The 14,825-nt window shown below is 44.4% G+C and overlaps 2 protein-coding genes across 2 annotated transcripts in view; one reads left to right on the top strand and one right to left on the bottom strand.

The window, feature by feature from the left end:
- Positions 1-7,536, top strand: part of CSUI_004436 (uncharacterized protein) — a 10,370-nt gene extending 2,834 nt beyond the window's left edge. The window contains exons 4-6 of the mRNA XM_068064627.1: positions 1-140; positions 619-838; positions 1,750-7,536. The exon at positions 1-140 is cut by the window's left edge and continues 115 nt beyond it. Coding sequence (XP_067923396.1) covers positions 1-140; positions 619-838; positions 1,750-5,624 — 4,235 coding nt within the window. The 3' untranslated portion in view covers positions 5,625-7,536. The remainder of the gene's footprint in view (positions 141-618; positions 839-1,749) is intronic.
- Positions 7,537-9,088: 1,552 nt separating this feature from the next.
- CSUI_004437 (protein tyrosine phosphatase family ptpla protein) lies at positions 9,089-14,638 on the bottom strand. Its single transcript, XM_068064628.1, has 4 exons — positions 12,819-14,638; positions 11,582-11,694; positions 10,698-10,825; positions 9,089-10,284 (listed from the first exon to the last, which is right to left on the bottom strand). Exons 1-4 carry the CDS (start codon positions 13,140-13,142, stop codon positions 10,022-10,024), a joined length of 828 nt encoding a protein of 275 aa, XP_067923397.1. The 5' UTR covers positions 13,143-14,638; the 3' UTR covers positions 9,089-10,021.
- Positions 14,639-14,825: the final 187 nt, after the last annotated feature.

Consider the following 14,825-nt stretch of genomic DNA (forward strand, 5'->3'; position numbering starts at 1 on the left):
AGAAGAGAAAGAAAGAGAAGTCGAGCGAAAACAAAGAAGCAGGAAAGGAAGAAAGACAGGAGAACTCTTGTTTTGCAAAGGCTCCGGCAACAGGAGGCAGTCGACCTACCTGGTTCAAGTGGACTCAACTCTTAGGCCAAGTAGGCAAACATCTCTTTCTTCTTCTTCTTNNCTATCTTCTTTTTCTTTTTCTTCTTTTTCGTTTCTTTTCTTTCTGATTCCATCCTACTCGTTCTTCACTTTCCCTCGTCTTCTCCTTCCACCGGGATGGCTGCATTTCTTTCCTCTCGGTTCGGCCTTAAGGAAAGGTTCTTTCTCTTCATCTCTTCTTCTCGTCTTCTTCAACAGAGAGAGACATGTCCTCTTTTCTTTTACTTTTCACGGCCACTCTCTCCAGCTCCTCTTGTGTGCACAGTTTATACCCTCGCTCGCCTACATTATAGTTGTTCACCCTCTATATGCACATAGATATACGTATATGTATGTATATGTATATGTATATATATATATGTTTGCTTGAAGAGAATGTTGTTGGGTTCTGTTTTTTATAAGTGGGTGTGTCTGTCTTGCTTTTTCTTCTTCTTCTTCTTGTTCTCTTCGCCTTTCTGTGTATCGTAGGTTGACTCTATTACAGCGAGAGAGAGGGAAGAAGTCGTTGAATGGAGTGAAGAGAGAGAGAAGAAGAGGAAGAGAAAGAAAGCACTGTCCTCAGACGTCGATTTCTTTTCTTCGCCAGCCTCTTATCAGTCTCTCTTTGGATTGCCTTCATCCTCTTCTTCAGCAGGAACAGGGGGAGAGAAACGTCAGACTTTCTTTCATCTTCTCGCCGCCCGCTCAGGTCACTAAGAAGAAAAGAGATAAACTACAGTCACGACGATCATGTCAATGAGTCTCTCCTTCTTCTGGTAGAATAGAGACAACACGCCTGCACCCCACGTAGCCGATTCTCGGATAGAGTGTAGAAACCGCATATGAAGATGTGTGTGTGTATGAACGTGTATGAGTAGGTATGTACGAAGACGTATATATGAATGTGTATGTATACGTGTATGTATGTATACGTGTATGTAGGTGTATGAATAGATATGCGTGCAAAAGATCAGGCTACTGTTCCCACCGCCCTATAATGCCGAGCACATCCTACTACTACTCTCCGTTGTAAACGTATATATACATGCATATATGAATGTATGCCTACCTGTAGGAGTGTATCGACGAAAATGAGAGACTGGTCAGTCCCTCTATAGGAGATTTGTTCTCTTGTTTCTCCTTTCGAAGACCATACAGTCTCTCTATTTTGTATGGATGGATGTAGGCCTTCCTATAATGTCTATAGGGACAGTCCTTCGTATTCGGTTGTCTTTTAGCTAATCTGTCCCTCCTACTCCAGATCTTCTGTCTCTCTCAGATCCATTCTTCTTCTTCATTTTTTTTCCCAGATAGACTAAAGATAGATAGATCAAAGATAGATAGATGAAAGATAGGTAGATCAAAGATAGGTAGATAGATAGAGAGGTTGGAGGTAGATAGATTAAAGATAGATAGATACGCCATCAAGGTTTGATTCACTGAGGGATTTTCCACAGCTCGTTATTATCTGTTGCAGTCTGATCAAGTCTGTTCTTCTCTCTCCCACATCTTCTCCCCTAGGCACACGAACATCTGTCTTTCTTTCCTTGTTTCTTCTCTCCTTCTTTTTCCTCTCTCGGGTGTATCTCTTTCTTTCTTTCTTTATGACGATGTCTACAGATCCTGTAGTCTTTGAGAAAGGAGACCTCTTGTTACTTAAGAAAGCGTCAGAGACGTCCGTTGCAAGCTTACTCGTAGAGATTTACCAGCTTTTTATCTCTCTCTATCTCCTCGGTGAGGCAGCGGGGCGAAGGTCTCTTCTAGATGAAGCGAAAGAGAAACTAGAGATCTCCAAGAAAGACGACGAAAGAGCGATAGAAGGACAGAGAGAAACAAGCGGTATTGAAAAGGAAGGAGGGATAGAAAGAAAAGGAGAAAGAGAAACGGAACAACAAGAAGAAGAAGAAGATCATAAGAAGAGAGAAGAGAAGATGAGGAGAGAACCGAAGAATGATAAGAATAATAGTAAGAGTAACAATGAGCTACAGGAAGAGAAGGAAGACCATAAAGAAATATGTGAATCGTTAGAGAGAAAAGAAGAGAAAGATCCCCTCTCACATTATTTCTCTCCATTCATTCGATCCGTGGTCGACAAGATTCAAGCATGCTGTCTCTCGACCTCTTTATCCGTCTGCAGTTCAGATCTTTCTTCTTCTTCGTCGGCATTAATTCCTTCTCTGCATGCAGATAGGACAGATCAAGAAGAGAAAGATATGTTTTCGGTGTATCTCGCACAGACGATTTCCTCTCTGTATACATCTCATATGAAGCCTCTTCTATCCTTGACACTTCAGTTGTGCTGTATGTACACTCTAATGGTGTTTTGGCTAGGCGATTGCGAGGCGTTTCTTCCTCTTTCTTTCCCAACCTCCTCTTCGAAAGGTCTCGCCGCTTCAAGAGGTCATGAAGGAGGGAGTGTTAAGAAATGCCATTCGAATTCTCATCCGACGTCGTCTGCTTCTTCTTCTCTTCTTGTGTATCCTCCTTTGCTATCTAAAGATGTCCTTACTATCTTACAAAGTAGCAACTACTTTTTGACGGCCTCTCTCCACTCACAGGAAAGACTTCTTCTCTCTTCAACAGGTGTATCCTCGACAAGCGACCATACTTCTCATCCAGAGGTCTTTTCCCCTTGTGCAAAGGACCCAGAGAAGTTGAAGAGCTGTAGCCTCTTTCCTCCTGGGTCTTCTTTCTTAAGAAAAGACAAGAAGCGGACGTTTTCTTCTTCTTCTCTTTCAGCAGGTTCCTCGGATAAGAAAGATCTCTTTGCATGTCTTTATCAGTTCTTCGAGAAATACGCAAAAGCTTACGAGGCAGCACACTCGAAACACGTCCATCAAGAGGGAGGAGGGAACCCTCTACGTAAACCTGGTGGTGTATGTACACCTAAGAAAGGGAGGGAGAATCTACTTGAAGGTTATAGACAACTTGGCTTCTTTAAGTTACCTGAGTGGGCTAAGCAAAATCTCAATAGAAAGACGAGAAAGATAGAAAAAGAACAAGGAGGAGAAGAAGAAGAACGAGGAAAAGAAGAAGGAGGAGGAGAAGAAGAAAAGGAAGAACGCGAGGTCGACAAGATAGAGAGAAAGCGATGGAAGATCGGAGGTGTAGAGACGCTTGAGAGTTCGAGGAGAAAGGCAGGAGATGAAGAAGGCAAGAGTAAGAAGAAACAACCTCTTTTTGCTTCAATTCTCTTAAGAAAGACACCACGCCCAGTGACATCTCCATCATCCTCTTTATCCTCCTCCTCCTCGTCTTCTTCTCCATTGACTCATTCTCTTACACCTTCATCTACTTCTTCTTCTTCTCCATCTATTAAGATGTCTTCTTCCTACCTTTCACGTACACCTTTTTCTTCCTCGTCTTTTGTGGATCATTTTTCCCCGGCTAACAGTGGCTTTAGGCCACCCACGACCCCTCTCTTTTTAGGAAGAAGGTCATCTCCCTTTCTCTCAAAGGCTCTCCCTAAGCCTTCCTTCTTCTCTCACTCCTCTCTTTCTGGAGCCACTCCAAGAACGCCCCCTTCTTCTTCTTCTCTTTCTTCCTCTCTCTGTCACTCGAATCGTATAGGCATGGGTCATCAAGAGACTTCGCGGCACCCAAAAACCCCAGATAGAAATGTTGAAAGAAGCTCCTCTTCATCTTCTCTTCTTTCTTCCTTTCCTTCACAAAACTTTTCTTCTTCTCAGTCAGAAGATCCTCATGTGAAGAACACCTCCTCCTCTTCCTCCTTGTTCTGCCCCCCCTCAAGTGTCTCTCCTTTCTCATCCTTAGCCGTTATTCCATCGAGTTCAGAACTGGGCCTTCCGACTCCATCCTTTTCTTCTTCTCTTGTCGAAGCGTCTTCAGTGAAAGACACCGTCTCAGAGAGCAAGTCGCCTCATTCTCCCCATTCTCCGAATATAAGCCGTCCACCACTTGTTCATGAGGGATCTCTCACTCCTACTCTTCTTGAAGGAGAGAAGTTAAAGATCCCTTCACAGACACCCGCTGAGAAGATGAGAGATCTCCATGGTTCTTGTGATGTAGAGAATCTATCTTCCTCGTCTATCAACGTGCAGCGAAAGAATGAAGAAGAGAAAGAGAGAGAAACAAGACAGAAAGAAGGCGAATTGGAGATGGAGAAAGAAGAAAGAGGGGCAACTAAGAATACGAAAGAAGAAGGAGAAAAAAGTACGAGAGAAGGAGACATCTCAATGGATAAAAGAATGAAAGATGATACAACCCTGACTTCTTCTCTGTCTTCTTCTTCTTCTCCTCCATCTATCAGGTCTTCTTCTTCAGAGAGAGACAATGTTTCCTCGTGTTCTTCTTCTTGTTTGAAGGAAGTGGATGAAAGGGAGAAGAGACTACGTTCCCAGAGAAAGACAAGCCCTCTACACCCTCTGAATGCGATCTACTTAAGAGTTCAATACTCTTCGAGTGGAGAAGGGAGAACAGAAGAAAAAGAAGAAAATAGAAGAAGACAAGATAAAGACAAGGAGGATGAAACAACAAGAAAGCAAGGTGACGGTCACTCACAGACAACTCCATCAAGATCTTCTTCTGCCTCTTCTTCCTCTTCTTTTCATCTCTCCAGCGAGGGCAACCCAGGGAGATCCTCCTCCTGGGAGAAGGGCAAAATGATTGGCAAGCCTCAAGAGAAGAACACCCTAGGAGCAACTAGTGGAGAGAAAGAAAGAGATGAAGAAGAACATCAAGATGGCGATAGTCATGATACCAAGCGAGAAAGAAGATCCATAGGGGGACATGCGAAGGACGGGAGAGAAAGAGAAGAATCCTCTCGCCCTCAGAGATATCTTTCAGTTGTCAATGAGACGTGCCCATCAGTCTCTCTACGAAAACCTTCTGCTTTACGAGGAGAAGGCGAGAATGCGAGAGAAGAAGAGATGTTCTCTTCTTCCTCCTCCTCTTCTTCTCCCCCCCTCTTTCCTTTCCCGGAGAGAAGAAGAAGCGTGATGAGAACGTCAAGCAGTGGCATGCTGTCATCTCCCAAGAAAGAAAGAGAGATAAGAAACGACGGGGGAGAAGGGAAAGTCAAAGGAGATGCTCATGAAGATATGAAGGTTTTGCCTCCATGGGCAGACGCAGTAGCTACAGCGACAGCTCGTGCGGGAGGGAGGTCGTCCTATATGAGAGGGCGAAGTGAAGGAGTTTATTCTCCTATACCCCTTAGATCGGTCTCTTCGCCCTTTTCCTCATTGAGTGAGAAAGTGTGGGGAGAAGAAAGGAGAGGAAAGAATGCGCCATCTTCTCCTAGTCTCTTGATTCGTGAGTCGTGTGTTTCCCTTGTAGAACAAAGAGATCGCCTTGGAGGGCAAACTCATAGCAGCAGTAGTAGTGAAAGTAAAAGAACGACGACCCCTGGGCCAGGAAGAACTTCAGGGCTAGGGTGGTGTACATACACCCCAGTCCGGTTTGGAGGGGGAGGGACGAAAATCAGGGAGATAAGAGAGAAAGAAAGCAAGCAAGAAGAAGAAGAAGAGGAAAAGTGAGGTGAATAAGATGGCGGGGTGTCAAAACGCTGTTTGATGTAGAGAGCGGGAATGAAGACCTCGAGGATCGAAGGAAGAAAAAAAGAAGAGAGGCAAGAAGGAAGGATACTACAGGAGTGAAGGCCCTTGTGTGATAGGAGAAGTAGAAGAAGAAGAACCGGGAAAGGAGGAAGGTATGAGTTTTGTGGAAAGAAGCACAGGAGTGTCAAGACAGGTGACTCACGACGAAAGAGAAAGTGGGAAAAAAAACCTCTCGCCCGGCTGTATCTGTTCAGGATGGAGGGCGAGAGACGTGCCACGCAGAACCCATATAGGAGGTGTGGAGTGGAGATACACTGCAGTTTTCGGGTGTATGTACACCGGAATCGATGGAAGGGGGAGAACAAGGGGAGAAGTACAAAGCACTGAGAAACCATCTAGCAGAGAAGCTCCATGGAATGTCTGGCAAACGGAGCTTTTCTTCTTCTTTCTTTTCTCTCATGCATGTATTCGTCATCTTTGAGTGAAGTGGCGAGCGTGGGTCTTCCGTTCACATTCTCTCCTGCGACCCACGTAGCCACCATACATGCATGAGGACGGAAGACTGCTTACACTCGAGGGCTCCTGTAACCATTAGAGATATAGACTAGATATAGGTAGAGAGACAGATAGATAGATATAGATAGATAGATAGGACAACCTAGGTCTCACTAAAGTATGGCAGGTTCTGTATTCTTGAGGTTCCTCTTCTGTTCCATGATACGCAGTAGTTTTCTATCTATCTATCTATCCATCTATCTATTTATTCATCTATCTATCTATCTATCCATCTATCTATCTATCTGTTTCTACTCCTGTCACATCCTACAAGAAGATGCATGTTTCTTTTAGTAGAGCATTACTTTCTTTTCTTGTTTTTCTTTTTTTCTCTGGAGTAACTCCTTCTTCTTCTTCTTTCCCTTGCTCCCCTCATTTGCCTTCTCCTATATCACGTCACCGTTCTTATCTCCTTCAGTTTCTTCTTACATCTCGTCTCCACGCCATCCTTCTTCTAAAAGAACGCGAGAGAGAGAGAAGAAAGCCATCTAGGAGAGGAGAAGAAGTGGAAGAAGAAAAGAGAATGAAGTTTTCGTGAATTCTCGTGTTTGATATATCTTCTTATCTCTCTTCTTGTTACGTGGATCTTCTTCTTCTTTGTACGCCATAGACCCACTACTATTGCTATCGCCTCAAACAAGAAGAAGAGGGAGAAGATGAGATGAGCAGCTAAGTGTGAGGGAAGAAAGTCAGTTGATATGAAGATCTTTCTTTCTTTCTTTTCCTGGATTCTCTCTCCTTGTTGAGAAAGTAGCTTTCCATATACGACAACACATAGACCGCCACCCCCACTACCCCGAAGGAGAAGAGTGCGTGAATGAATGAAGCTATCCAAGAAACTTCAATATGTCATGTCTCTCGCAGAAGAAGAGGAAGAAAAAGAGACCCGTGTGAGAAAGAGCAGCTTCGTATCTCTCTGTGTGTTTGGCGTAAAGAAAGAAAGAAAGAGGTTACGGAGAGGATGGTCATGCCGACGTTCCCTACCCACCCCCCCCAAAGGGAGACAAACGCGTCTACTTGTGTCTCTCTCTTTTTCTTTCTTTCTTTCTTATCTCTTTTTCTTTTCAATAGAAAAAGCAAACTTCAATTTTTCCGCTTTACACTTGCCTGTTGTCTGTCTCTCTCTGTCTCCACGCGCACGTAGATATATAGATTTATGGAGATATACGGGTATATATTTTTCTAGAGAGATAAATAGGCAGATGAATGACGGCCGAGCCAGGGTGAGTGAGTGAGGCCGGAGTTCATTGATCTCTTTCCTCTCTCTGTCTCTGTTCTGTCGTGTTCTTTTATGTATGAAAGATAACTTTTCAATTTGAAGAGATTTTTCCCTCTTTCTCTTCTAAACAAAGAAATCTTTTCAATTAGAAACCAGAAGAAACTCTCTTGCTTACCAGCTCAAGTCCTTTCTTGCTGAGAAGAACGGCCTTTCCCTCAGCAAGTATGCAAAGCCTTCTCCACAAGTGAAGGAAATGAAACTTTCTCTCTCGCTCTCTCCTTCGGCTGACCGTGACCTGCTGCTTGTAAGAGAGAGAGAGAATGTCTTTGAATGGAGAGGGAGAGGCTTCAGTCGTGAAGAAAGAAGAAAAGTATCCTGAGAGAAAGTCTAACTTCCCTAACGGATAGAAAAAGATAGATAGATGGATATTGAATAGATAGATAGATAGGAGAAAGAGACTCAGAGGAAGAAAAAGAAGAGGAAAAATGATAGGAAACTAGTACAGTTCTAAGACGTGTTGTATCATCCCTTGACCGACTGTCAGTCCACACCCTCGGATTCCAATCCATGACTACTTATCTATTGCTCCACATAAATATATAGATAGATAGATGTATAGGTATATACATATATAGATCAAAATCTCTCTATATATGAAGACTTCTCAAGCTCTCTTGTGTATCTGCATGCATGAAGAACTCGAGGCCGAGCGATGTGAAGTGTCTGCTTCTTTTTCACATTCCCATTCAGATCATCTTCTTTCCTCTTCCGTTCTCTCACTATAAGCCCTCTTAATCTCCTTTCATTTTTCGGACTTTCTCCCTTCCTCTCGCTGTGTAGATTCATTGTGGACTAGTCATTCACCGTTCTATCCCTTACGGCTAAGGCTTCTCGCGTAAGCGTCTTATTCATTACAAGGCGATAGTGGCAATTCTCTTTCTGTCTTTCCTTTCTTAAATCACTTCAAACGGGAAGGCTGTAGAACATGGTTGATGTGGGTGACTAGATCGAGACAGGGGTAGGAGGCTGCAGCCGGCTACCATCGATCTTGTCTCGATGTGTAGCCGGGTAGCATCGATCTTGTCTCGATGGAAAGAGGAGTATCGACCAGTGAGTGTGTAACAATGGGTATGTCTTCAAGACGTAGAGTTGGATAGAAGCTACTCATATACATGTTCGATGGAGAGATGTTTACAGAGGAATAGGTATTCGACCCTCGATACACAGAAGATGAGGAGTATGTCTGTTCAGATAATCCTCTCTCTTAGAGAATCTCCTGCCTCACAGGCTCGATGAGAAAGAGAGGACCATCCGATCCGCCTTATATTCGGTTCTATATGTGTGCTTTTTCCCCAAACAACGGGCTTACCGATCTTCTTAGTGCATGTGTCCTTCTTTTATCGTCACCGTATTTCACTAGGAAAATAACTCTCTCTCTCTCTACTAGCTCTATGAGGGGCCTATCATCTATATACATCCGATGTATCCATCTTGAATCGATCGACCTATTATCTATAATTATGTACCTAGATAGAGAATGACCGTGAGGACTGTATTCTCTCAGCTAGCTACTCATAGGAATCTTCTCTCACTCGTAGACATGTCGCCTCGTGAAAAAAGAAAGAAAGCAAGCTCCCCGTTGCTCCAAAGAGACCGAAGTATGGAAATCGAGCTTCTCTGTAGATCCATAGAGATGTCCATATATGTATACCCACATGACAGGTACACAGCTGTATGGATTATGTATGTTAGAAAGCAGAACAAGACGCAAAGATAGCCGATAATGTTTCATATATTGGACGGTCTCTACATATCAACATAGAGAGATAGACCTAGACACAACCCTGTTTCTTCAGAGAGAGAGACACCGTTTGACACCTCCCATGCATGCAGACGCAAAATGGGCGACCATGTCTTCATTTATCACTTGAGAGGAGGAGAGAGAGAGAGAGGGAAAAATTCTCTTCAATCCACGCGAACCCGCAAATGAAACAAAGAAGAAGAAGATGAAAGAAAAGTGAAGACAGATGTGTGTGTGTATGGATGAACGCTACACTTCACAAGTGTCTTTACAGGAGAGATGATTTACCATGAAGAGAAGAAGAAGAAGAAGACCATTCTTCTTCTTTTTTTCCGGTAGGTCTTATCGACTTCAGCATCTGTTAGCTTCTTTCCTCTTCAAGCTTCAAAGAATCTCTTGCTGGACGTTTTCTTTCTCTTTTGTTTCTCTTCATTCGTCACCAGCCACACAAGCTCCATGTCTGTTTTCTTCTGCAGACCTCCCAAGAGTGATAGATCTCTTCTACCTATCTATCTATCTTTAATCTATGTCTATCTATCTATCTATCTATATCTATCTATCTATATCTATCTATCTAATTACATGGTGAAAGGGGACAGCTCGCTACGACAGATAGGTCGGTCTCTTTCTCTCTCTCTCTCTCCTCTTTTTCTATTCTTCTCTTTTCCAAAGATGCCATCCATCTATCTCCCTATCTACTATTCTCTCTTACCGTGGAAAGAAAGACTTGGGGAAGAACAGTCCAAACTACGAAGAAAAGAGAAAGGCCTCATCTGTCTCCAAGCTCCCCAGAGATCAAGATTACTGTCGCTTTTCTTTATCACTTCCCGAGCCATAGAGATTCTTTTTTCTTTGTTGAAGCATATGGTTATAGAGAAGAAAGCTTCCAGGGATGTAGGCAAGGAGAACAGCTATGTAAATGAAATAAAGATTCGCCTCGAAATTTAATACATTGGGCATCGGATAGGGATAGTGCGCGAACATGGGAAGCTTCAGAGTGTGGAGACTCTCGAACATACAAAGCACTTCACTTGTTATCCCTATGGGATATAAAAGAGTAAACCCTGATACAAAAAGAGACACATGCAGAGATAGATAAATGTATCTCTACGTACAACAGATAGATGTATATATGTATCTATATACAGGGGAGATAGATATACAAGCGATGCCAAGGGAGGGAGGATAGATACATAGATAGATTAAACACACATTAAAGATAGACAGATAGATAGATCAAAGGAAGATAAATAACGACAGATAGATAGTTCAGACACAGATAGATAGAGGAAAGGTAGGTAGATAGATTGAAGATAGAGAAGCAAACCGATTGAGAGAATAGAGGGATAATACAGAAAGAAATACATACATAGATATACATGTAACTATATGTAATGGAGTGCATGAATAGACAGATAGAGGAGAAGAAGAGAGGTGTGAATGAAGAAGAGAGATGGAGAAGACTTTCGATGGTTACCTGAATATCGAAGCCACTTGAGCGCCATAGGCACTTCTGCTCCTGTCTGTGAAGATGCTGAAGAAGAAGGAGCTTTCTGTCCTTGAGAAAAACAGCGGAGAAACTCCTGGACAATGAAGAAAGGATAGCTGTATGTACACCGGGAAAACCACAGGAGGGGAAGTAGCAAATCAGAAGGCCAGCTTGACTACTGAAGAGGAGAGAGAGGCAAGGGAGAAAATCTTTGAAAGACTTTCCGCCCGCAGAAACGGAAGACAGCCAAAGGAGCAGTTGAGGGTTTATGATGAATGATGTGTAGAGAGAAAAGACAAACGTATCAGTACACACCGACTAGAAAATATCTATCTATCTATCTAGCTTTCTATTTATCTATGTATCTACCTTTGCATCATCTATCTCTCTCTCCTATGTATCAATCTATCATATCTCTACTACCCTTATACATTTCTACCACCAAAGGGAGGAATATCTACGACGATAAATGCCTCTATGTCTATCTGAACAGAGTGCTTAACTCAAGAATGAAGATAGAGAGATAAACCTTCCCCTCTCCCTCCGTAGATGCGGAAATGCACGTATAGGTCGGTTCAATAAGGAAGATGATGCTCGGAGTCATCAGACAAGGTCGTCATCTCTCTCTACATATCTTTCTTAGCCAGCTAGCCATGTAGATCTTTCTCTCCCCTGTCGAGGACGTAGATGCGAAATGCTTGTCTACATGCATGGACAGGCAAGAAAGGAAGACTTCACACCTGTCAAAAAACCATCTATTACACGAACAAGTTGTACGAGAGAAAGCGAAAGAAAGAAAGAAAGCACTGAAAAAACGAAGTGAAGGAGCCAAAGAAAGGAAAGGAAGAAAAAAAGAAAGAAGAGCGCTTTACCGGAAAAGCTCTGCGAGACACCATGCTCCGATGAGAGAGAAGAAAGCGATTGTATTGTATGACGCTGGAATTTGACGAAAGAGGAACAGAACAAGCTGGAGCCTCGAGAAAACCTATAGAGGCAAGCATGCCACCACTCACAAGACTTCTTGTATATATACATAGATCTATCTATCTACCTGTATGTAGAATTCTCAGCTCATAACTGCTCTTAGCTTCAGACAGCGAACTCTTTCCCCTCCTTATGCATCCGTCTTCGTAGAATAGGGTTTTTATCTATTTATTGTATGCCTCTGTATCTATCTGTAAATATCTGTCCCCCCCATCTATCTTCTTCGCCTTCCTCCCCCCCTACTTAGTGCTTCCGGAACATGATGCTGAGAGACGCTATCTCCCATCTGGAGCCTTTCGCACAAGGAAGACGAACGCCTTCATCTATCTATCTATTAGCAGTACAGAGGACTGCCTTCTGCTCTCCCTATGATACACCTGATTGATGTAGAGATCCATCTCGTTTGGAAAGAGAAACAGACTTTCTACAAGTCAAGGAGTAGACACCAGCAACGGGGTAGTTACAAGGGGGGAATAGAGGCACCTCCTTAATGAGGACAAGATGAAGAATGACGGAGAAGAAGTGGAAGAAACAGAAAAAGAAGATAGCCCTGTCTGTATAGCTAGACTGATGTGATAGACGCAAGTAGAAAAGATACAAAAGAGAGAAGGTAGCGAGGGGCTGAGGAGGGGCTGCTGTGAGCCGAGCTCTTCTCGAAGACATGTAAGTGCCAAAAGAAAATTATAAGAGACATGAGGGGAGAGAAGAGGGAGCAGAACAGAAGACAGAGAAGCAGAGGAGGAGAGAGAAGAAAAAGAACGACGGCGAGTATGATTTGTCACAAGAATGAAGTAGAAGAAAACTATTCGGACGTGTCCTGTTCTCTGTACGAATGAGAGATATGAGCTGAATAGGGAGAAAGTCAGACAATACACATCTTATGCGTCCCTACATCAGCCAAAGAGAGTTTGCTTCTCCAAACCCACTAAAGAAAGAGATATACCTAGAGAGGCCTCGCGTGTATCTCCGCACCAAGTCCGGTGTACGTATATACACATACACATTTACATCACCTGAGGGCCTCCTTCACTAGAGTAGTAGGAAAACTCCGTCCGTGCGAAACACGCCAGTCGAGGAGATACTTAAGAAGCCCCCGAGAGGGCTCTATTCCTCGGAAAACTCTACCTGAATGAATGTCGTGACGACTCCACTTCGAACTAGACCAATCATAGCATGAAAGATTTCCATGATTTGCATGCTCTGAGCGATAATTAACGGCCACTCAAGTCGGCGATAGAGGGCTGGAGCACCTCCCCCAGCCATCCATGAGCGTTTCTCGAGACAGTGCTCAAGGAAGAGATAGAAGACGTATGCCCATGCTACTAAGGCAGCTGTGTTGTATAGACAAAGGTAGAGATGGCCTAACAGGGAGAATCCACCCGCGGGCTTGCCCTCTCGCTTGCTTCTGGAGGGTGAAGCGGAGGGATTGCCTGTAGCCGTCGTCGACATGGCGCCGGAGAGACGAATCAATTAAAGCTGTGTGGTACAGAGGAAGAACTGAGAGATTGAAAGAAAGAAAGAAGTCGGTAAGGAAGGAAAACAGCAAGAGGGAGCAGTAAAAAAGTACGGACGGACACCCAAGGCACCGTGTCTCTCACGGTTTGTCGGTCTTGAGGCAGGTGTAGATACACCTGACGGGAAAGGGGACAGTGATGACTGTGAGGGTGGAAAGAAGAACGGAATGGTAACAGGTACGTACAGGAATCACAATACATTCACCGGCGGCTGACGCTGAGACGAAATGCGGTGCGAACGAGATGTTACTACTGAAAGGTAGTTTGCCGCCGAAGAAGAAACAGGATACATTGAAGAGGTCTCTCTACAATGGATGAAACGTCTTTCTTTCTCGGCCGAAAAGCTATGATGCAAGAGGTACACTCAGCTGACTGATTGCTATAGCGCGAAAGATGGAATGTTGTAGAAATACGAGTAACAAAGAGACACCTTCCCGTCTCACGCAATGTCCGAAAAGAAAGAGAGGAAATGAGAAGAATCCTTGGGTCGTGAAAGCTCAGTGCCAGAACAGGAAGCCTTCCTAACCCCAGCTGAGAACGCACCGGTGTGCGAAAACGTCACGAGCCGTCAGCTCCTGTTTAAGTGAACAAGAGAGAAAAACCCGCACCTCCAAGGCGGAACTGATGTAATCCCGATGAGGGAGGGCACGGACTGAGGCGGCGGCCAGTGCTATCTTCTCCGAACAGACATGCGCAGAGAAGAGTGTAAAATTGTGCTATAGTGTGAACTGGAAATCAACCTAAAAGGATTAGATGCACGATGATGCCTACTGCGAGAAGTTGCTAAAGGAACAAGAAGCAGGAAGTGTCGAACATTCGGGTCTAGGCTTGATCTCTATGGTAAAGACACACACGGCCTTGTTCTAGGTCTGCAACTGCCGTAATAGCCGGGCCTTTCTTTATACGAGGCGACCACCTCTCCGCACGACAGTCCGTCCCACCAAGAAGAAAAGAAAAGAGGAAAAGAGTTTCTACACTCCCGAGTTCGCAAGGCACTTCTCCTGACAGTGCGAAGCTAACTCAACGCGTGTCTCCGCGTGAATTTCTCGCGGGGCGCAGGTTGGACGACCTCACGTCGCCTGCGCCCCGCATGTCCACCACCCTCCTCCTCGGCTATTCAGGATCGAACAGTCAACCTCAAGGAGACGGCAGTTAGTGAAGAGTCACAAGGGCAGGTCTCCCAAGGCCTCGAGAGACAAGGAACCGGAGAGACCGGGGCTTGTTCGGTGCTGCCTGCCTGCGATGTGTTTCCAGGGCGGCCGCCCGGGCGGGCAGGGGTGTTGAGAATGCAAGATACTTGTAGAGTGCCGATGATCTATGTGTTTTGCGAGAAAAACGGTCATCGGCCGTAAGAATTGAAGAAGTCACGATTGCATCAAGGACCTGTCTTCAAAGTGGTGGGCTTCCTCAACCTGAGTTTGCCAACAGGTGCTACTCTGAAGGAACCGGCCATGCTGGAAAACGCCGTGGCTCTCTGTGTCCGCCGTGATGGACATCCGTCTATGGATGCGTGAGCAACGCAGTTCGGCTCAACAGAAATTTCTCGACACAGAAGATAATCCTGTGACATTTTAGAGCAAAGGATTTTTCCTTCCCCCCTGTTGTGCGATGTAGCGGA

This window comes from Cystoisospora suis, assembly GCF_002600585.1.
Source record: "Cystoisospora suis strain Wien I chromosome Unknown contig_2072, whole genome shotgun sequence".
Taxonomy (NCBI): domain Eukaryota; phylum Apicomplexa; class Conoidasida; order Eucoccidiorida; family Sarcocystidae; genus Cystoisospora; species Cystoisospora suis.